This window comes from Trichophyton rubrum, assembly GCF_000151425.1.
Source record: "Trichophyton rubrum CBS 118892 genomic scaffold supercont2.1, whole genome shotgun sequence".
Lineage (NCBI taxonomy): Eukaryota > Fungi > Ascomycota > Eurotiomycetes > Onygenales > Arthrodermataceae > Trichophyton > Trichophyton rubrum.
The window spans coordinates 2,044,153-2,064,402 of record NW_003456428.1 but is presented as its reverse complement, the minus strand read 5'-3'; the positions used below and the strand labels follow the sequence as shown (position 1 = coordinate 2,064,402).

Below are 20,250 nucleotides of genomic sequence, written 5' to 3'. Positions count from 1 at the left end.
AACTAGATGTTCTTTTCTCGACGCCTAGGATTGCAAGAGAAACAAACGGGTGTTGGTTTGATGCGCAACGTCCTAGCGGTTAGGAGCAGAAGTCATTTGGATGTTCTCAGCTTCCTTAGGCACTGGCAACTAAATTTTCAGCGCTTAGCCCGGTTACGCTGCTAGCATTGGTCCCTACACACCTTCTTCTCAAGCATTTGCTTATGCTAGGTAGTTATAGAAAGGCAGGAGTCTCATAGCAACATGGCGGGTAATCCATTGGTAGTGTCACTGCCTTGGGTAACTGGTCAGCGACTTCTAACTCTGAAGCAAGAGCGCTATGTTCTACAACCAGGACGTGCTGTTTGCAATGAACATAGCAAATAGACAAGGGTGGAATTCTTTAAATTGAGCCATAGATATCTTGTTCACGAGTTTCTGTGAGGCTTAAAGTTCATTCTAATGAGCTGGAGTCGTCGGGGCTGGAGCTGGGGATGGCCCCATTTCTACATCTTGTGCTCTCCTCCTTATATAAATTAGCCTATCTCTTATAGTTAGTCGCTTATAACTTGAATACTTACCTTCCTCCCATAGAAAACTCGCAGGACGCACCGTCTCCTCTCTGCATAGAAAACTTCGTGCCATAACATTGTCTAAAATCAATTAGTAAGTGTTAACTCTTTATATAATAGTGATCTTTTCTTACTTGTACGTGTGTTTCAATATCTTATATAAGGCCAACATAATGACACATAGTTCCCATCTAGTTAAGGGTATCTGGAGCCGGTAACATCTTGGTAATGGATTGGTGCCGTAGTAGTAAGCTAGAGAGATCGTTGTATGGCCGAGGCCCCAGTTAGTTAACTTAGTTAACAAGTTGTGATGAGCATCCGGCTCTTCGACTTCGACCTCCTTCGCCAGCATCTACCACCTCGTCTATCGATACTGCTTAGTTGACGGAGTACTGCTAACTGAATAGTTACGACCAGGCCCAAGGTTATCTTCGAACCGGCGTGCTATCAATCAACCGGCTAACTAGTAGTTATGGCTGACGCTGAACCCCGGCGTGGATGACCCTGTCGCCAACGCTTGGAGATATCCCATCTCTCGACCTCCAAATGCAGCCACGCAAGAGAGAACATGGGTTAAGGTATGGAATAACCCAGAATAATATGGAGAAATGAGATGTCTAATCTTTGATATGGTTTCAGTCCGTACCTTTCCCGTGGTTGAGAGACAGGAATATCGTCGCTGTAAGGCAGGGCCATAGCATGAGATCTATGACAGACATCAATCTCTGGAAGGAATTCAGTGGCACGGAATAGACCATGTAGGGTTGGACATTCGGTTTTTGTTTGCTGCTCCCTATGAGCTAATTGGGAAGGGCCACATTTGCTTGATTTCATCGATGGTTTTATTTTCGGCCAGCATTTTTTTCGCGAACATCTGGTATAGCTCTACATGTTGGTTTTTCTTTTCATTCCAGTCAAATACGGGAGATATCCAGCCCTCCGAATCAGTGTCCAACGCTCTTTTAACCAGAACTTGGAGATCATTCCATTCCTCGTATTTTGCAAGTTCTTCCTCGTACTGTGAAAGCTCACTTTCAGTAAAATGTATGGGGCAAGGCTCCATGAATCTTAGATCCGACCAGTATTTATATAACTCAGCTAAGCAGGAGCGAAGGGGGAAAATCCCATCAACAGATGTCTCTCCGCAGCGTATATATATTTCCTTCAGTGCCGATGGGACCAGTAACGCAGTATGCAAATGGGTATTAAAGGCGCCTGTACACACCTCATAGGCCTTTGCGAGGTAGTTCTGCTCATAGGTGACCTTGGCCACTGCTCTATCCGCAGCATCCATTTCTTCAAGCCCAGATAGCGGCTCAGGTTTTTCTATCAAGCCAGGGGTGTAACTATCTAAAGGTTCAAGGAATACCGGCCACCGCGCTTGTAAAAACTTCGGTGCAATCGAAATTGAATGCCAGTCAATAATACCGGTAATGCTTATGGTATCCTTACTTTCCTCTGTGGTAAAGATATTCCCCATGTGTAAATCCGGGTGTAAGAGCACAGGCGTAGAGGTCTTTACCAAATTTGGGTGGCTTGAGACTGCCGGTAGGATATTCATCGCGGATTCCAGAACCGACTTATGGGAAGATGGAGTACCATAACTTGGTGGCCGACATCCTGCAGCCCTCACAGTAGGAAATCCTTTACATAAACAGCGTTTGGCAAGGGACTCCCCAAACTCTTGCAGATTCATCCCTAAGAAGAAATTAGTTAAAGTCATTACCCGGTTTGAATTTAAAGGCGTACAAGGTCCTGAGCTGTATTCTGGAGTTCTACCTCCATCAGCCCACTGGAGGCTGGCTGCTGGCCCGATGCAGTATTGACTAGATGGATCAAGCTCCTTGTCTAGGGGCACATGCGGCAGGTTTGGGATCGAGTGTCGAAAGTAAAGATTCCCATAGGCTGGAAACTGAAGAGATAATAGTTGTTGTTCTATCAGAACAAGGTTTTTTTATTATATCTAGACGACGGGATTCAGGGAGGTCTCCCCAGACTTTCGTCAATTGAACGCCCTTCGCCTTCTCCAATATAATATACTCAGCCCCAACTGGGTTTTTGGAATCTGAGCTCCAGGCCAAAACTTTGGGGACCGGAATTGTTGTATGTGTCCGGACTACTAAATTTAGATAAGTTCTCTCTCAGAATAGTGGTGGTATTGCTCACCGAACTCTAGTACTGCAGCCTCGGACGCGGTTGAAAGCATCGGGAGACCCGCATTTGGACAAGGAATTTTGGCAACGACTTCGGTCCCGTTCTCAAGGGTCATTAAAAGTGCTTTATGGAACCCTCCCTCCACTTTTTCCATCTTCGCGACTTTTGAAACCGTCGAAGTGCCTTTGGCAACAACTGATGAAACAAGGTTGCATAGTTCGTCAATATTGAACCGTATGTAGCGTCTGGCAAACTGATACTCTTTATCGACAAGGAAATGCCCATTATTGTACTGAAATACCTCTTCGTGGCTGATGGGTTTGCCTGTCAAAGTCAGATAAGATAGGTAATAACTGTCAGGTTTTTACGTGCCTCGACAAAAAACGGGGACACGCCTCTGAAAAAGAGAGGAGAGAGATCGCCTCGATAGCCTTGGGAAGGCCTTTGGTATCATCATGATAATAGTTAACTATAACCCAATAATGACCCAGTGTATGTATAGAGAGAGCCCTGAAGCGCCAGGACAGCAAAGGTTCTGTTGGTTCCACTGGCAATGGATCAAATAAAAGCTTTCGGGGTATCCTGCGGCCCGTGGCACTAACTAAAATCGGAATAGTCGTGGACCTTTCCATCGATAAAGTTAAGGAGTGAGTTAAAGCTTGGCAATACAAGTTTTATACTAGACCAAAGAAGGTTAAGTGCGGAGTACTCCATGCTGTTAATTTGTACTTTGTACTCGAGCTGTATCTTTATAGAAGGACTAGGGATTCGGACTGGGTAAATTCTTCCTCGCGAACATTGATACCCCCTGCCGATATATATTGATGCCTACCAAAAACGCTGCTGAAGAATTGGCATTGTTGGGGCTAATGACCCCATCATAAAAGAGTGTCCGGGGCTTCGGTTGCAAGCACACGGGTTGTACTTATCCTAACAGTACCTGAGGATTACCTGAAGCCAGTCACATCAGTGGAAGCTAGATGTACATCAAACGTAAGCATTACACGATGTGATAGCTTGAGGAAACATGAACTCAGGAGACACGACCCCTGAGTAGTTGTTACGTTGAGTCAGAGCTTCATCGGGGTACAAAGTATGAGTATCTGCCATATTGATCACTGGTGGATGTCAACAATTAACCTTCTCAAGGTTTAAAGCAAGCCTGCCAATTTCAAAACCCCCCTCTGACCTCGAAAGAGAGCCCACCTATGTACCTGGGTAGGTAGGTGCTCAAGTATCTGGTAACAAATACAGGAGGAGGATGTCTAACTTTAGCGGCAAGTAGCCGCGCATGTTCACTTCCTAGCTGGCAAGATTCAATCAATGGACTATAGACGACATGGTAGAAAGATAAATGGATGACACTTACCTATACTTACTTGTAGCTGACTTATTCCTCATGCATTAGTCAAATTGTGGTATAGTAATGCTCTAGTTGCCATTATCGTACATGTATATTACAGGAGATTCGCTATTCTAGATTCATTTATTTCCCCGAATAACTTCCAGTCCACCCATCCATGGCCTCAGCACCTCAGGGACAACGACGCCACCTAGGGCTTCATCCCATCCGTGCTCTAATATTGCTGCCAGTACTCTCGGGACGGCCATAGCGGTTCCGTTGACGGTATGCGGGAACCTTGAAACCCCTGAACCGTCACGCACCCTTGTTCCTAACCGTCTGCTCTGGTAGTCCGTACATATGGAAGTCGAAGTGACTTCGCCCCAGCCACTGTAACCAGGGTCCAGCACAGATGAACTGTCTGATTTGTTTGGTATTCTGGACGGGAATAGGACTTCGATATCTCTTTTTCGAATTGCACTCGCGCCGAGGTCCGAAGACGACATCTCTAATACTCGGCATGGCAGATTGAGAGAAGAGAGAATATCTGTTTGGATAGAAAGCATTTCTTCAAAGAGAGAGGTCGACGTTATTCCATTGGTATTCGCACCCGTACCGTCCTGCTCAATGTTGTCTGCCCAGCCAAATAACTCGACCTTAGTAAATTCGTGCACACGGTATAGCCCCTTGGTATCGACACCTCTTGCGCCAGCCTCAGCTCGATAGCATCTACTTGCTCCCACAAACTTTAGGGGAAGCTGTTCAGCCCGAATTTCCTGGCCTGCGTACATCGCAGCAAGTGGTATCTCGGCAGTTCCTGTCAGACTGCGCTGTGGTTTATGTGCAGCCTTGTCTCTCTCCGTCTGCTGAATAGACCAAATTTGTTGCTCGTTGTTCGCATCTCGGGGCTGGAAGCCGCAAGCTTCGGCAATATGAGAGTATACAACACTCGGCGGAGAGACAGGTTTCCAGCCCTTCTTACGAGCTGTGGTTAGGGCGTATTGGACAAGAGCGTGTTCGAGGAGACAGCCTTCGTTGGTGAGGAAGTACCATCCCCAGCCGGTTGACGTTGCTGAGCTGGTGAAATCTAATAGACCCAGCTCAGTGCCAATTGAGACGTGGGACCGTGGGATGGCAGCAGTCGATGAAGTCGGTGATGCATACGAGAGAGGGGATTCAGGATCGAAATTGATGTATGTGACGATGCGAGGAATGTCTCCAACTGGGGTGTCCTTCGACGTAAGATTTGGTAACGACAACGCCAACTGCTGTATTTCCTCCATACACTCTTCTCTCCGGTCCATCATCTGCTGCGAGGCATCCTTGAGCTCCTTTGCTTCTTGTCGAAGCGCATCCAGGTCTCCTTTTTGTTCCGGCTCCAGTTGCTGGCGCCCAGCAAGAGTAGCAAGCTTGCCTATCTCTTTTTCAACCTGCTTTATTCGAGCTCGAGGATGCTTCAAGGCATGCTGCAAATCCGAGGCTTCTTTGGCTAGAGACTGTATTCTCGGCGGGTAGTCTGCGACTGGCTTATAATTGCGATCTAAGCAGTTCTTCGAGTATAATTCTGCGTTTTCGCGGATGTGGCGGACATTTGGGACTGGCTTCGGAGCAGTTGGCGGTCGAGACGACGCTGTACTGATAACGCGACGAGGGAAGGCGACGTTCCGAGTGGGAGGTCTAAGTGATAACCTGCAATTGAGGCATATGTATAGCGAGGAGGGCCTCATTGGGGTCGGCTTCGGTGACAATTCCTGTTGTTCGAGGGTTTCTGGGCTGGAAAGTTGGATGATTTTCTCTCGTCGAACTTTGAAGTTGGAATGCGCCTAGTAAGTTTGAGAAGTAGGAGGATAATATCGGATGATATTTACACGCAAGAATCACTCTATTCACAAGGTAGCTAGTATTAATGATATATGCATAAGTAAAGTATTTATTTATTATCTCTCGAATGCTAATAAAAGCTAACGGGAGTAGAGCTGTGTGTTGAATAGAAAGTAAGAATAAGAGGCAGACACAAGCACCGAAACGGACGGCTGGAAGGACGAGAGGAGAGCATCAGTCATAAAGCAATACCGATGGGATATACCAGAAAGGACAGCAGAGACAAGAGCAGAGCGAGCTGCTTATATTCTTGGTGCAGAAGTCGATCCTCGTAAGAAAGCCGGCAGCTTGTACCTTTTGACTCTCGCAACGACGCCGGCAAAGGTAAGAAATGCTGAAATGATGACTGGCCAGAATCCAATATGCAGGGTCTTGACGTTATAATCCGTCTTTGTAGCAGCTATAACTACTGCCAATTCCAAGACGAAGAGTACGTATCCGCTCACACGGTGCCATTTGTATATCTTCTTTCCGTTCTCGACGCTGCCAAAGATGGTCTCTGGGAAGAAGTACTGCGCAACACCGACGGCCGACTGCAGGAGGATGATAATGTAGGTTATCAGGCCGAGAATTCCATGGACAGAGGAGAAACGGGTTTCCGGGTGGCTCTGCTTGTTGATCTCGATGATGATGAGGGCCGAGATGAAGGCCAGGTTTGCGACGGCGAGGAATCCAAAGTGCGTGAGAGCACCGGCTTGCTTCTGCTGGGGGGTCCTGGTTGGCTGTACGACGAGGATTGCCTGCACAGTGAGCAGGATTCCGACAGAGTTGAGGAGCTGTCACCGTAGTCAGTACTCCGTATATAGACCGTGTTATATGATAATGGATGGCGACAGCCAGCTTACCGGGTGCGGCGAGAAGAAGATGAGGTCGTGAGTGAAAATCCCGGACCAGACGAGGGCAACATTCTGATCAGCCTGTCAGTCTTATACACAGTCGACTCATATGTGCATGGAGATGGCGAAGCGACTTACGATCAGAATCCCAACCTGCGCCAGGCTCGCAGTCCCTAGAAGCGCAGAGTCAGCGTTCCATCCACCACCGGCCGTCGATCCCCATCCACCGCTGCCCGCAGACCTACCGGTAATCAGGTTGGTGAAGATGCTCTGGTCCTCGCGCTGGGTCACTGTGCCCGGTTCCCCGAGCAGCGGCTCGTTCTCGACGCCGCCTGGCAGGGCGGACGCCCGCTCTTCCGGAATGCCAGTTGCAGAGGCCATCGCAGCAGCGTTATCTCGGTCTATAATTGGCCTGTATGCCCGCTTTTCCTGGTGTTGGCAAGCTGGAGAGGAGGAGGAGGACCGGACGAGCAGCATCGCAAAACATTATTGCATCATCCCTCGCGCCGTTTCACAGTTTTGGTCCGGCTTGTCATCCCTGGAGCAGCCAGTCAGCGTCGCCGTATTCAAATCCAGCACCAGCAGGCAAGCTCACTCCAAACTGACAGACTAACCAGCTGCTACCTCACTAAGATATACGAACAACTGCTGGCTGGCTGCTGACCGAGTGAATAGGCGAGTCACTGCAGGCCGCTGTCTGGTAGTGACGGCTCAGGGGCTGTCACTCCCCGCATTAACCCGGCAGCTCGAGGTATAAGTATCTATCCCTGAGGCCACCCTCCCTCTTTCTCTTCTTCTTCTTCTTCTTCTTCAAATACTCCGTAGAGAGCTCATATAACGCTGTTACATCCTTCAGGGACCCCTTTATTATACCCGGCTATGGCCAAAACCACCTCTCCCTTACAGGAGACGGTTAGCTCGCCTTCTACAGGCTCCAACACCAGTGACAGAGCTACAGCCTCCAACAGGCAAGGGTTATAGAGCAACCAGAATCTACTTACTGAAATGCCTGGGAAACGTCCGTGTATACTTCTGTTTTAATGGTGGAGTTTTTGCTCGACCCAGCACGTCGAGGATGGGCGGATTTTTACGTGACCCATACATTGACTACGACTATAACCCACTACCAAAAGAGAACTCGAGAAAACACTGCCTTCAAAGTTCACTGCATTGTGGAAGAGGAGACGGGTTATGTACGTCTTTTGCTATCTATGTTGCAGACAGCTTTCAAAAAAAAAAAAAAAAAAAAAAAAAAAAAAATCCGTTTCAGGATCTCCAATCATAGTTATCATCGGGAAACGAAATTCACATGGCATCATAATTGATTCAACGGCCCGAAAACTCCTCTCTGGAACAGAGGGAAGGTGAGGAAATTTGTGGATTAAAGGGAGAATGGACATTTAGGACATCCCCAGCCCTTATCCTCAGCCAGCCTTAGAGTAAGAATCAAACCACAGGGTCAGAAGGGAGAAGCCCCCTCAATGGCTGCAGAAAGAGTCGCTATATATCCTTATTTAGAATACCTGTCCATTACACTGGGGAGATCACCGTGGTCCATGCCATCACCAAGCAGTGATCGTGTAACTAAAAAGGGGCAATCCCATATTAGATAGACAATCAACCTTCACCTTTCTACCAAAGATAGCCACAAGAGTATATATCCCCTAGGAGGTCCTTATAATAACCCTAATGAATCATCCCCCTAGGCTTAACCGGATAGCATAAAACAAACCATAAAGGCAAACGAACGCCTTAATCAACTGATATATATATATTTTAATATGGTTTCGAGAAAGTTGGGGCTGGAGTCCCTTGCCGTTGAAGGTGGCGGTAGCTTCAGCCCAGCGGTATAAGAATAACTAATGGCTAGACTGGTGGATAACTGCTTAGTTACGGCGGCATCCGCGCAACTGGGCGTTAGTTAGCAGATCTCGCGGGGGTTGCCGTCTTGTCTTGCCCTCGGTATAGCAAGTATAAGAGGGAGAAGACTGTCCCTGTTCAAGGTAAGTAGCAATATCAACGAGCAAGCTGTTGTATACATACTTACTCTCCCTGTATAATCGACCATGGCCGCCAGCGTTCCCCGTGAGGAGATAGACAAGTGCTTCTCCAAGACGACCAATCTAGCATCATCTGCCCTGAACTCGACTGTCCTGGCCTGTAGCGACGAGTACTTCGCCGCCGCATCGAACCTGCTCACCCCCGGCGCCCCTATCCACAGGCCAGGCGTCTTCGTCCACACAGGGGCCTGGTACGACGGATGGGAGACCAGACGCCATAACCCCGCCGAGTACGACTGGGCACTCATCAAGCTCGGTGTAGGCAGTGGGATCATCGAGGGAATCGAGATCGATACCGCATACTTCGTCGGCAACTACGGCGAGCATGTCCTCGTCGAGGCAGCGTATCTGCCCGCCGCCGACCCTGCATCGGCCGCAAGCGAGCAAGAGATGATCAGTGACAGCTTCTCCAGATGGGAGACCATCCTGCCGCAGCAGCCATGCGGCCCCTCGATGCGTCAGGCCTGGAAACTGCCCAAGCCAACCGGCCCGTTGACACATATCAGAGTGCGCATGTATCCCGACGGCGGGTTCTCCAGGCTCAGACTCTACGGCCACGCCCTGCCACCGTCTCTAGCATCGGCTCAGGGCCAGGCTCACCCCGTGGAAGAGCTCTCTTCGGCGCTGATGGGTGGACTGGCCCTGGCTGCGAGCAACCAGCATTTTACGCCGGCATCTAACCTCCTGCTGCCCGGGCGAGGGAAGGACATGGGCGATGGATGGGAGACTGCACGCTCCCGCCAACGAGGCCATGTCGACTGGGTCATCGTGAAGTTGGGCCTGCCTGGATCGGCCGTCAAGGTGGTCGTTGATACCAAGGACTTCAGGGGGAACTTCCCGCGAGCAGTGCGTGTCGAGACGATCGACTGGAAGGGCGAGGGAGACAGTGAGCCGCCGTTCGACCATGACGGCTGGACTGAGCTGGTCAAGGGGGAGCAGCCGTGCAAAGCTGATATGGAGCACGTATTCGAGGGAGATGCCTTGGTTGCCGGCCAGCATACAACGCACGCAAAGCTCACTATGGTTCCGGACGGGGGAGTCAAGAGATTCCGCATCTTTGGCCAAAGATCGTCGTCTACATGAGGAGGAAGAACTGCCATATTCATACAATATATTTATTTATTTAGGCATATAAACACAAACTATAACTAATGAAGAACGACATTCATAAGAAAACAGAGAAAGTAGAGTGTACAGCATGATCGAACCCAGATAATTTTTTTTTTTTTTCCTTTTCTCTTCTTTTTTTTTTTTTTTTTTTTGATCACCATGTTTGCGGACAAATCCCAATTGAGCCAGCCAGCACTCCCAAGCCGAGCGTAGTCTTTTCCAACCAGCATGAGAAAGAAATAAAAAGAAAGCCATTACCTGTTCTTGATCGTAAGTAAAGAAAACCGTCTCAAATGTTCCCGTTCCCATATATACATATCCGCGTTGCCATGAGAAAGTAGGTAAAAGAGGAATGGTCCTCTGCCACATATCCCAAAATGGAAAAAAAATATTAAATGTCGTTATTATCTGGTAAAAAATGAATATGGAAAGCAATATAGCCGCGATTGCTCAGAATAAAAAATCTTTGTAATGCGTTGGTAAACCCAGAGCAAATTGTTGTCGTTAATAGAGCGTTGAAGAGTCGAGCTAGTGGGTATTATTAGTGTTCAAGGTCGGCGTCTTGTCGACAGAGGGATCATTGCTCGGAGGCGTTGGCGTGCCATCGTCATCGTTAAGTTCTTCCACTCTCGACTCCTCCACAGGTTGGCTCTTTTCCTCGGTGTTTTCCTCGGTGTTTTCCTCGGTATTTTCCTCAGTGTTTTCCTCAGTGTATTCCTCAGTGTATTCCTCAGGCATAGAATCGCCATTTGGAGTATCATCGCGCCTTTTGGTTGCCGCAGCAATCGCAGCGTCTATTGCAGCCTTAGTCCGCTTCTCTTCAGCGATGCGGTCATCAAGTGATGGAGCAGGCTGCGGGGGTTTAGGCGGAGTAGTAGCCTGTAATTCTATCAAACGAGAGGCAGCAGCCGATGACTTTGACCTCTTTGGCAAAGCCTTCGTCTGCGGTGCCAGGTACCGGTCCAGCATACCCTTTAGCACATCAGATCGCACGGGCTTGGCTAAGTAATTGTTCATGCCGGCGTCAATGCACTTTTCACGGTCTCCCTCTATGGCACTTGCTGTCATGGCGATGACCAGCACCTCGTTGACATTTGGGTCTGGATCTTCGCGAATCCTGCGTGTGGCATCACAGCCATCGAGCACTGGCATTTGGACATCCATCAAGACAACATGGAAGGGCTTGCCATCCCTAGATCTCTGTCGAAGGGCTTCAACAGCTTGCTCACCATCACTATACACCTCACTCGACAGTCCTAGGTGGTGGACGAAGCTCACGGCTATCTTTTGGTTAATTGGATTGTCTTCGGCAATGCAAATCCTGACATCGTTGCGGGGTATATGAGAAATATCCCGCAATCTGTGGGCGTGTGGCTGCTTATGGCCCGGCTCCTGTGTCCATGGGGCCTTTGGAACTGCATCCTTGCCCGCCTTCTTGAAGACAAGCGTGAAAGTCACCGTAGTTCCTTCACCTTCCTTGGACTGTAGCCATATTCGTCCACCAAGAACGTCCTCAATGATGGCCTTGCAAATACTTAGCCCTAATCCACTACCACCATAAGACCTTGCAGTAGAGCTGTCGGCCTGCGAGAACGGTCTGAACAAGCGATCAAGTTGCTCCTCCGAAATACCGATTCCAGTGTCGGCAACTTTGCATGTTACACGTATCTTCTCTGGCGTGTCTTCTTCGACAATTGCTCGAACTGTCACGGAACCTACTGGTGTGAACTTGTAGCTATTACTCAACAAGTTCATAAATATCTGGTGCAAACGGACAGGATCTCCCATGACAAGAAGGTCAGGATCGATGCTATCAAGGTCTTCAACTGTGTCTAGTCCCTTCTCTCGATGAGTATATCGAAGAGCCCGAACGACTTCAGCAATTGTCTGGCGAAGGTTTATCGGGACAATGGAAACCTTCATCTTTCCAGCCTCAAGTTTAGAAAAGTCCAAGATATCGTTAATCAATGTAAGTAGAGTGTCGGCACAAACACGGATTGATTCAACGTAAACATCTTGCTTAGGATCCAGCTTGGTTGCTTTAAGCAATTCTGATAATCCGATGACTCCAGTCATAGGTGTGCGTAAATCGTGTGAGATGTTTGCAAGGAAAATTGACTTAGCCTTTGCCGCATCTTCCTTGAGCTTAACGTTATGGTTGGCCTCAACTTCGGCAATTTTAGCTTTATGCTCCGCTTCCCGAGCTTGGACTAAGGCACGCTTTTGGGCTTCAACCATGGCAGCATTAGCAGCACTAGAGCAGAAGTTAGTTCGCGCATCTCCGTGGCAAGACTGGAACACGATAAACCTTACCTCACTTTCCGCACCTCCTGGAAAAGGAATGCATTTGCAAGCGAGATACCCATTTGATTGCAAACAAGGCGCAACAGTACCAGATTGCGTTGAGTAAAAGAATTCGGCTTTCCTTCGATGTGTATCACTCCAAGGAACTTCTTTGCCTGAATGATTGGTAGAACAATTATTGACCGACCATGTGGATGACGGGATGTATAAGATTCACTAAGATTAGTAAATCGATCGTCTTCCAAGACGTTGTGCACCAAAACTGCCTCCCTTGTACGAAGAGTATAGTTGCTGATTTGCTGGGCCATTTTATCTTCCACTTCAGAGAAAGGCAGACCGTTTTCATATGCAATAGGGTCGCTTTCATTGTCTCCAGAGGCAGCAACACACCAACCCTGGGATTCGAATTCGGTGATCACAAGGGCAAGTTCTGAGCCACTGCATGATTCCAAGATAATGCCGACCATCTTTGTTAATAATTTGTTGACCTCGAGTTCAGATGACATGACATGGCTGAATTCGATGATGGTAGATAGGTCGATTATATCCAGACCAACCCCAGTTATGTCAGAAGGGCCTTCGTTCCCTTGGTTTTGCTCCAGCCATTTCTGGTTATGGCCACTCTCAAGAGAGTTAAGGCCACGGTTTTCAGACGTAGGATCAGTAACGTTGGACTTTTGAACTCCAAGAAGTGAATCGATCGTTTGGCAGCCAACGTCGTTTGTCCTTGACACTGTGCCAATCCTCATCAGCCATTCGAATTTCTCAGTTAGCTGTCGTGCCTTTCTAGACGCTCCAACTCTATTCCACACAGAAATAGCTGGCTGCAGCATCATTTGCGCTGCACGTTTAGCCCCACGTCGAACGAGGAAATCAACTGCACAAGAAACGGTTAGCATTGAGCCTTTTTTTTTTTCTTTTTTTATTAAACTGTCGTACAACATCATGCAGCGAGAATATCTTTACCTTGTAGTTCATAAGCGAGGGCCTCTTCAATTGGCCAGTTGTGAATTTGAGCATGATCCAACGCTTCCTGTGATTCCAAGTGGTTAAATTTGAACAATTTCCGCTTAAAGGGGTAAGCTCGACACCTACCTCAAATGCTACCAATGCACCTTGGAAGTCTCTCTTCAGTTCAGACAGTAGAGCTTTGACTAGTAACGACCACATTCCATAATTTGCATCGCAGGCGCTCCGCATATAATCAATTTCTTCCTTGTATCGTTCAACCTTCTTAAGGTTTTCCTCCAAATCAGGTCTCAAAGGGTCTTCGAAGTGCAGGGATAAAGTAGCCAACGAGAGATAAAAGTAAACCTGAGTGGCCAGTCTTGACGAAAAGATACCACGCAGTTGACTGACCATCTCGGCACCCATTTCCACTATCCTTGAGTAGTGGCCAAACGCATACAGTGGAATGAGAATGATACTGCGGTATGTAACTAGAATATGGGGTTTGTCGGGGAAACGCTCCAAAACTTCCGCCTGCAATCTTTGATCGTCGTGATATGCATCAGACAGAGCAAGCTCTGGTGAACTAGCCAGTGTTTTCCCTTGAAGCGCGCGTGCGGCTTGTCTGTTAAGGAATTAATACATGTACTGAGCCATGACGTAGGAATAGGTGTGGAATATTGCGCTTACCGAGTGGCTACAATACCGAGCCCTCCACGAATATCGTGAACCCAGTCATCGATCCCTTCAGTCGCATCATTGCAAAGGTCTTCTGTCTCCCCTAAGTCGTGGCCGAGAACAAGCCGAGTGATAACCATCGAGGATACATTGAGAAGGATGTAGTAGCGGTCACCAAGGAAGAACGCAGCCTCAGTTGACGTTTCCAGTAGGGGTAGAATCGCAGAAACTGGGTCCCGCATATGGTTGATGAAGAAGTTATGGATGGTAATGCCACGCGCGATCGCTGCTGGGTCACTAGTAACGCGAAGAATCGATAATGCAGCATCACTGAGCTTCAAGCCGAGCTTGACATCCTTAAATCGGCTCAGTGCAATTGCCGATAACTGGCTGTACAAATATACTACCTGCGCCATCGCCCCATACTCAAGATGTAGCCGCATCATTTCGACGGTGAGATGGAAGTACATCATAGGGTCAAGCCAGAGGCAAATGGAGATGGCTTCGTTCAACACTGAGCCGGCCGCGATTAAGGCTCGGTCGTTGCTAAGAGGTCGCGTTAAAAGAGTGTCGAAGTCAATCGTTTGAAGATACTTTGAAATTTTTCTGTATGCCTCGTCGCTTTCTTCCCATGTTGCTACGCGGTTGATTTTCACGCCGAGTTCCTCCAAGCAGGTGAAAAGGTCACCCAAGGCAGCACATACGTCCCCTGAAACGGAGTGAACTCGACTTCGCAACGTCCAAGCTCTGGCCTTGCAGGGTGCTGTGCGTGCATTTTCAAAAACAGGCTTAAGAGCATTCAACGTTTCCTTCGTTTGACCCAAGGCAAGATGCATTTCTGCGACTTGAATGTACAGCTCCCTAGTCTCGTCGTAGTAGGCGTCTGGGATATCTGGGGCCCAAGGGTTGTCCTGTAAAAGGAAGACACATAGTTGATAATGTTTAAGGGCCATTGCTTTGGCTCCCGACTTGTAGCTCGATAGCCCTGCCCTGTACAAGACATCGCGATACGCAGTGCGTATCGGGACCCGTTCCTTAATTAGCTTGGCAGAAAGACCAATGTGGCGAGATTTAAGGTGCATAGTCGCTTCGTTGTCAGGCAAATACTTCATCATTGTCTGCGTTATGATGAAATGCATTTTCTCCACATTATGGCACTGCCGCATAGAGGCCACTGCTTGGGCATAATGATCAGAAGAAAATCTATCCCGTATTAGCCGGTCAAATCCTTATGTCAAAGCATGCAAATTAGAATGGATATACTCACCTGAACTCATCGTCAGTTTCTCCAGGAATTATGATATATGCCTGAAGTAGGAATTGAAGCCCAGCAACAATGTCACTACTATTTTGTTTCCACTTGGTCTGCGCGGGACAAGTCACATCATCTTTTTCCTCGCCACCAACTTCAAACAAGAATTCTCCAGAAAGTAGCTTTTGCACAAGCGAGAATGAAAACGTAGTGCCTAGCAAGGCAGCCCATAGGACAATCGACCGTGCAGCAGAAGGCATTTCTTGTAATCGTTTGACAACAAAACTAGTTCCAATTCCTTCGCCGTACCCGGGGACAACAAATTCCGAGAATACTCGATCAAGGTCGAATTCCCACGCAGCGTCTCTCCAGGAGTACCAGATGCAGTTCTTCCGATAACATGTTTCAAGAATCATGCGGATGTAAAAAGGGTTTCCACGGCTCTTCTCTTGAACGACGGCGGCTAGCGGGACCAGAGAGTTGTTTGAAGTTTGGTGCATGGTCGCAGCGACGAATTCAAGAATATCATCTTCGGTCAGAGGCTCTAGTACCACATTTGTAACATTTGAGCCCTCGCCTGCGAAAATGGATTTCATGATAGGTGAGACAATGTCATCGGTGCGTCCCGTGAGGATGACCACGCATCTGACTTTGTTCTTTATGATCTCAAGTAGTAGGCCGGCAGACTCATCGTCCACGAAGTGTGCATTGTCGATACAGACGCAGATGACCTCGTATAAGGACATAACCCTCAGCACATCGATCACGATTTCCACAAAGTTCATTCCTGAAGCGGACGGTCCCTGACAGAAATCTTGTGAGGTTTGGCCATGTCTGAGACTTGTAAATTCGGGGGCACTGACACTGAACGATTCTTCTATACCCTCCTTCAGACCTTTTAGTGGTTGAAAGGATCTCTGGTGTACCGGTGGTTCGTAGTCGACATTATCTTGGAAGAGTAGCTGGTAGGGAAGGTCGAGGAATTGGTGGAGGGACGGCCAGATGGGCTGCAGACTATTGCGGATGGAATTGTGGTATTCTGTTGAAATATCACGCTCAGAAAATATCTGTCGTAATAGGCTGGCTAGTGCTTTGAGGAAAGGGTCAAACGGCAATTTAGACTGTCGATCGACCTTTGCAACGGCAACGTAACCAAGTTTGCGTATTTCGGGTAGCAGACGCTGGAGCAGGTCTGATTTGCCCATTCCAGTTGGCCCAGATACCGTTATCACTTCACATCGACCACCATGCCGATATTTTGTATGTGCTGCTTTTCGCCGAGCTAGAGAGCTCGAGTCGAATGCGACGCTGGGGGAGTCACGATCGATAATTTCCCATGACATTCGCGAATCCGTAGGGCTTTTCATGCGGTTTGAAAGAAGGGTGGATTTACCGCTAGTAGTGCCATGATCACCACTGAACATCGAATCGTGGGAAGGCATCAAGGCATGAGAGGTCGAAGGGTGAGAAATCGAGTTGGGTCTGAATGCTGAAATCGGGGCTCCGTAGGAACCAGAATCACTGGAGGCATCAACTTCGACAGCATCTAGTCTGTCGCCCGAAATCGACGAAGCTGAGCTCCTTGCGTAGAGACTTGGCTTGTTAGGGGTGGTGGCAGCTTGTCGTCGTTTGCTGGCCTTGTTTACGACGCTCATAATCCGGTCGAATTCGACTTTCCTCCCAAACATGCCGGAAGGTAGCGTGAAGAAAGATGAAACATCCCGCTGGGCTACCTGGAAGTCTCTCAGTGCCTCTGAGTTCCCATCGCCGAGCAGCTTGGAGATCTGCTGGAAATCCCATTTGACTGCTGAGATGGTATGATACCTCTCATTGATTTGTTTTTTGGTCATCTTTTGTATAACGGCGGAGCATGCATCAGGCATATCAAGGCGTAAGGTCGATATGGGAGATAGTTTCTTGCTCAGGACATTCTGCACTACTTCAACAAGGTCTTTTCCCTCGAAAGCGGGTTTCCGAGCTAGCATAATCCATAGTAGGATACCAAGAGCATATATATCCGTCCTGCTGTCAGGCTCTGTTGGTAATCTTCCGGTCTGTTCTGGCGCGATGAACTGTAGCTTGTTCCTGACCCCGATTTCCTTTGACAAGACGGCCCAACCGTCGCCTAGAGCATTGTCGAATGACCTAGGGCCATTACCGGTATTCATCAGCCTAACGACCCTAGTTTCCTCGGAGAAGTGGAAAGCGTCACCACGTATTTCACCATGGATGGTCTTTAGACCATAATGCAGCAACTCGAGACACTCGCAAGCTCCAATGGCAAAATCAAAAAACGCCTGCAGTGAAACCTCTTCGATATCTGGATTGGTCGATGGCGGGACACTGCAATCCATTTGAAAAGAGTGCGGCCCACCCAGGATCAAGCGTCTAAGATAGTTGGGCGATATGTATTCATATATCGTGACGAGGAGCAGCCCTCTGTCCTCTGGCTCGCGAGCAAGGTGTATGATATCGATGGGGCGAACGGTGTGTTTGCATTCTGGATCAGAGGTCTCAACGATCGACCGTAAGATGTGAAACTCACGCTCGAGGCGGACAACATGGCCGGACACACGGGCTATGACGGGAAGCCATGGCCTCTCGACTTCTTCGCGTGGGGATGTGATCTCACTCCCAGCTTCACTGGGGGCCTTTCGCCACTGCGACGGAAAAAAGGACCTTGGCTCCAGCTCCGGCGAGTTATGCGACGATGCGGAGGCCTTGGAACGAGACGAGGAGGATGCCGCGGTATGCGTCGAAATGCTTTCGGAGTCTGCGGAGTATTTGATTCCAGTGAACTGCCAGTGGTCGTAGGAGGACTGGAAAGGGGTGACGTTCTGGTCCCATGAGTATCCCGGAATCTGCGAAAGACGCTCTAGCAGACGCTCTGGAAGCGCATGGAGGTCCTCCCCCAGAATCCTGCTCTCCTCCATCTTTCCTTATCCTCTTGGTTCCTGTATTATTATTCTTATTCCCTTATTCTTGAATTTCTTAATAACTTTTTTTTTTATGTGGTTGCGGGGAGCGAAGACTGCCCTGAGGTCCCTGGAGGGCAAGCGGTGCAACAGAGCGGCGGCGGCGGCAACGACAGCGATGGCGAGAGGAGGGTCATATCCGTGGTCAGAGGTCACCGATTACCGAAATCTCATGGTTGTCACTGGGAGAAAGAGTGTATATATAGGGTGAATATTTTAAATATATTAACCTGAAAAATGTGGGGAGGAGGAGGAGGAAGTTGGTCGTTGTTAGTTGGAATCTTTTTATTTTTCTTTGGGCCTTGCGGTTGGTTGGCCGGCGACAAAAAGGGAAGAAGGCCAAAGGAAAGGCAATCATGTGCTTCCCGCTGGCTCTGGTAACTCAAAGAGCAGGAAAAATAAGAAGCAGCAGCCAAAACGCATGGAAAAGACCAGAAAGAAGCCCTTGTTGCTGCTGCTCTCGCTTCAACTTCCAACTTGATAATTTCTTCTCTTCTGTCTCAGCGATGACACCGGGGGGGGGATCGAGCCTAGGCCTATCAAAACCTCCAGCCACGATTCCACTACTGGGGTCACTGACGCAAGTCGCCTTGTGGCTCTCGCACCAGCGCTAGTCCAGCTAGTAGTAACGAGTCAGCTACGGAGACGCACCTCTCGGGGGAAGGTTTAGACGGTTGAACAAGGTCGAGGACAGGCAGCAGGCCTCGCTGTCTGGAGAGAAAACATCAGCAGCGGTGTCAGTTGATGTGGCTTTGCTGCCGAGGTGCTGGATGGCCCAGCGACAGGGCACACGATCAGGTTTGGCAAGCTGTCACTGGCTCGGTCGAGGCCCTTGAGTCTCGCTGAGCTGCTGCTGCTGCTGCTGCTGCTGCTGCTGAGGCTTAAAAGGCCTGGCTGAGCTTTTTTATGCGTTGAGCTAACCAGAGGACTCACTAGCTAAGTCTGCAGGAGATGGCTTCTATCAAGGTTAGCAAAGGGGGCCGGCTAGACATATGGTTTATGCGCCGAGCCTAGTTGTTCGAGAGGGCCTTTGGAGGCGAGTCTTCGGGTTGGTTGACACTCTACTCGAGCTGGCTGGCGGCCTTCGTTAGACTCTGTGTTGAAAATGGTGGATACGGATTCGCATACGATGCTGGTATACGTGCGCATAGACAAAGATCAATGGAGACTCAGGGGGTGGAAGGGCCCCTGGCACTTGTATGACAACGAATAACTATTATTTGAGACGACCCCACGGAACATTGACGGGCCAGAGGGGATCAGATAGAACCTTATACGGCAGTAACTCATTACTATACTCTGGTACCTTGGGCTGATTATTCAAGGGTATTAGTTGTTGGGTGTCTATTTATAACATATGTAGCGTTCAAATGCTCCATGAACCATCCCAGCTCCCTTTAAGCTAGAGTTCCCAGAAAAGCAGGAGGTGAATAAAGGCAGTTTCGTAGGGAATCCATGGGACGGGATATGAGGTTATACCAACCTACATCGGCCCTGGCAGACGGAGTGAAATTCGCTGCAAACCGGTCCTGCACCAGCCTTTCCTTCCACCTTTTTTATCTTCTGTCTTTTGTTGTTTTCTATCCCTAGTGAGCTCCATACTCTGCCATCTTTCTCCTTTTTTTCTTCTCTCTCTCTCTCTCTCTCTCTCTCTCTCTCTCAACCTGCGATCCTGTCAAGGGCGTCGCGGACAGAAGGTGATGCCATTTTAGGAAGTGCATTACATAATGCATCATCTATTTCAGCCAATAAAAATGGTTTCACTTGTTGTTTTGGACATCAAATTACTGCTGTTGGGTTTGTATTACTGGATTATATAATTTACGAGTCGATCATTTATACACGTGACTGTCCATTCGGGCACCAATCAGACCGCTTCCCCTTCGTCAAAAGCGCCCGCCAGCTCCAATTGGTCGAAGTTGCCTGGCTGCGAATCAGGTTGGATCGACGGCCCTGCGATATCAAAACTCGCAAAACAAACAGAGATTGGAATGTTGGTTGAAAGCCGCCCTTTCCGGTGCTCGTATGCACCTCGCCGAATTGCAGCACTTGGTCCCTCCCTTTTACCCCCCAGCTGACACACGGCGTGGTGAAGAACAACGATGTAATTCGTGATCGAGCGGATGGCAGCACAAGCTGGATGCATGAAAGCAATGAGG

The 20,250-nt window shown here is 48.7% G+C and overlaps 5 protein-coding genes across 5 annotated transcripts; all 5 read right to left on the bottom strand.

The window, feature by feature from the left end:
• Nucleotides 1-1,344: 1,344 nt before the first annotated feature.
• Nucleotides 1,345-2,859, bottom strand: TERG_00772 (uncharacterized protein; the record flags this gene model as incomplete). The annotated part of the gene is made up of 4 exons (XM_047747650.1): nucleotides 1,345-2,249; nucleotides 2,301-2,463; nucleotides 2,549-2,670; nucleotides 2,718-2,859. 4 exons carry the CDS (start codon nucleotides 2,857-2,859, stop codon nucleotides 1,345-1,347), a joined length of 1,332 nt encoding a protein of 443 aa, XP_047603612.1.
• A 1,328-nt stretch (nucleotides 2,860-4,187) lies between these two features.
• Nucleotides 4,188-5,774, bottom strand: TERG_00771 (serine-tRNA ligase; the record flags this gene model as incomplete). Its single annotated transcript, XM_003238736.1, has 1 exon — nucleotides 4,188-5,774. The coding sequence occupies one exon, from the start codon at nucleotides 5,772-5,774 to the stop codon at nucleotides 4,188-4,190; it is 1,587 nt and encodes a 528-aa protein (XP_003238784.1).
• A 396-nt stretch (nucleotides 5,775-6,170) lies between these two features.
• On the bottom strand, nucleotides 6,171-8,010 carry TERG_00770 (uncharacterized protein; the record flags this gene model as incomplete). The annotated part of the gene is made up of 4 exons (XM_003238735.2): nucleotides 7,010-8,010; nucleotides 6,903-6,937; nucleotides 6,774-6,836; nucleotides 6,171-6,704 (listed from the first exon to the last, which is right to left on the bottom strand). Exons 1-4 carry the CDS (start codon nucleotides 7,239-7,241, stop codon nucleotides 6,171-6,173), a joined length of 864 nt encoding a protein of 287 aa, XP_003238783.2. The 5' UTR covers nucleotides 7,242-8,010.
• Nucleotides 8,011-8,672: 662 nt separating this feature from the next.
• Nucleotides 8,673-9,693, bottom strand: TERG_11625 (uncharacterized protein). Its single transcript, XM_047750711.1, has one exon. The coding sequence runs from the start codon at nucleotides 9,323-9,325 to the stop codon at nucleotides 8,894-8,896; it is 432 nt and encodes a 143-aa protein (XP_047605230.1). The 5' UTR covers nucleotides 9,326-9,693; the 3' UTR covers nucleotides 8,673-8,893.
• Nucleotides 9,694-10,462: 769 nt separating this feature from the next.
• On the bottom strand, nucleotides 10,463-18,089 carry TERG_00768 (serine/threonine protein kinase; the record flags this gene model as incomplete). The annotated part of the gene is made up of 6 exons (XM_003238733.2): nucleotides 15,132-18,089; nucleotides 13,877-15,067; nucleotides 13,334-13,811; nucleotides 13,205-13,271; nucleotides 12,248-13,115; nucleotides 10,463-12,188 (listed from the first exon to the last, which is right to left on the bottom strand). Exons 1-6 carry the CDS (start codon nucleotides 18,047-18,049, stop codon nucleotides 10,463-10,465), a joined length of 7,248 nt encoding a protein of 2,415 aa, XP_003238781.1. The 5' UTR covers nucleotides 18,050-18,089.
• Between the last annotated feature and the right edge of the window lie 2,161 nt (nucleotides 18,090-20,250).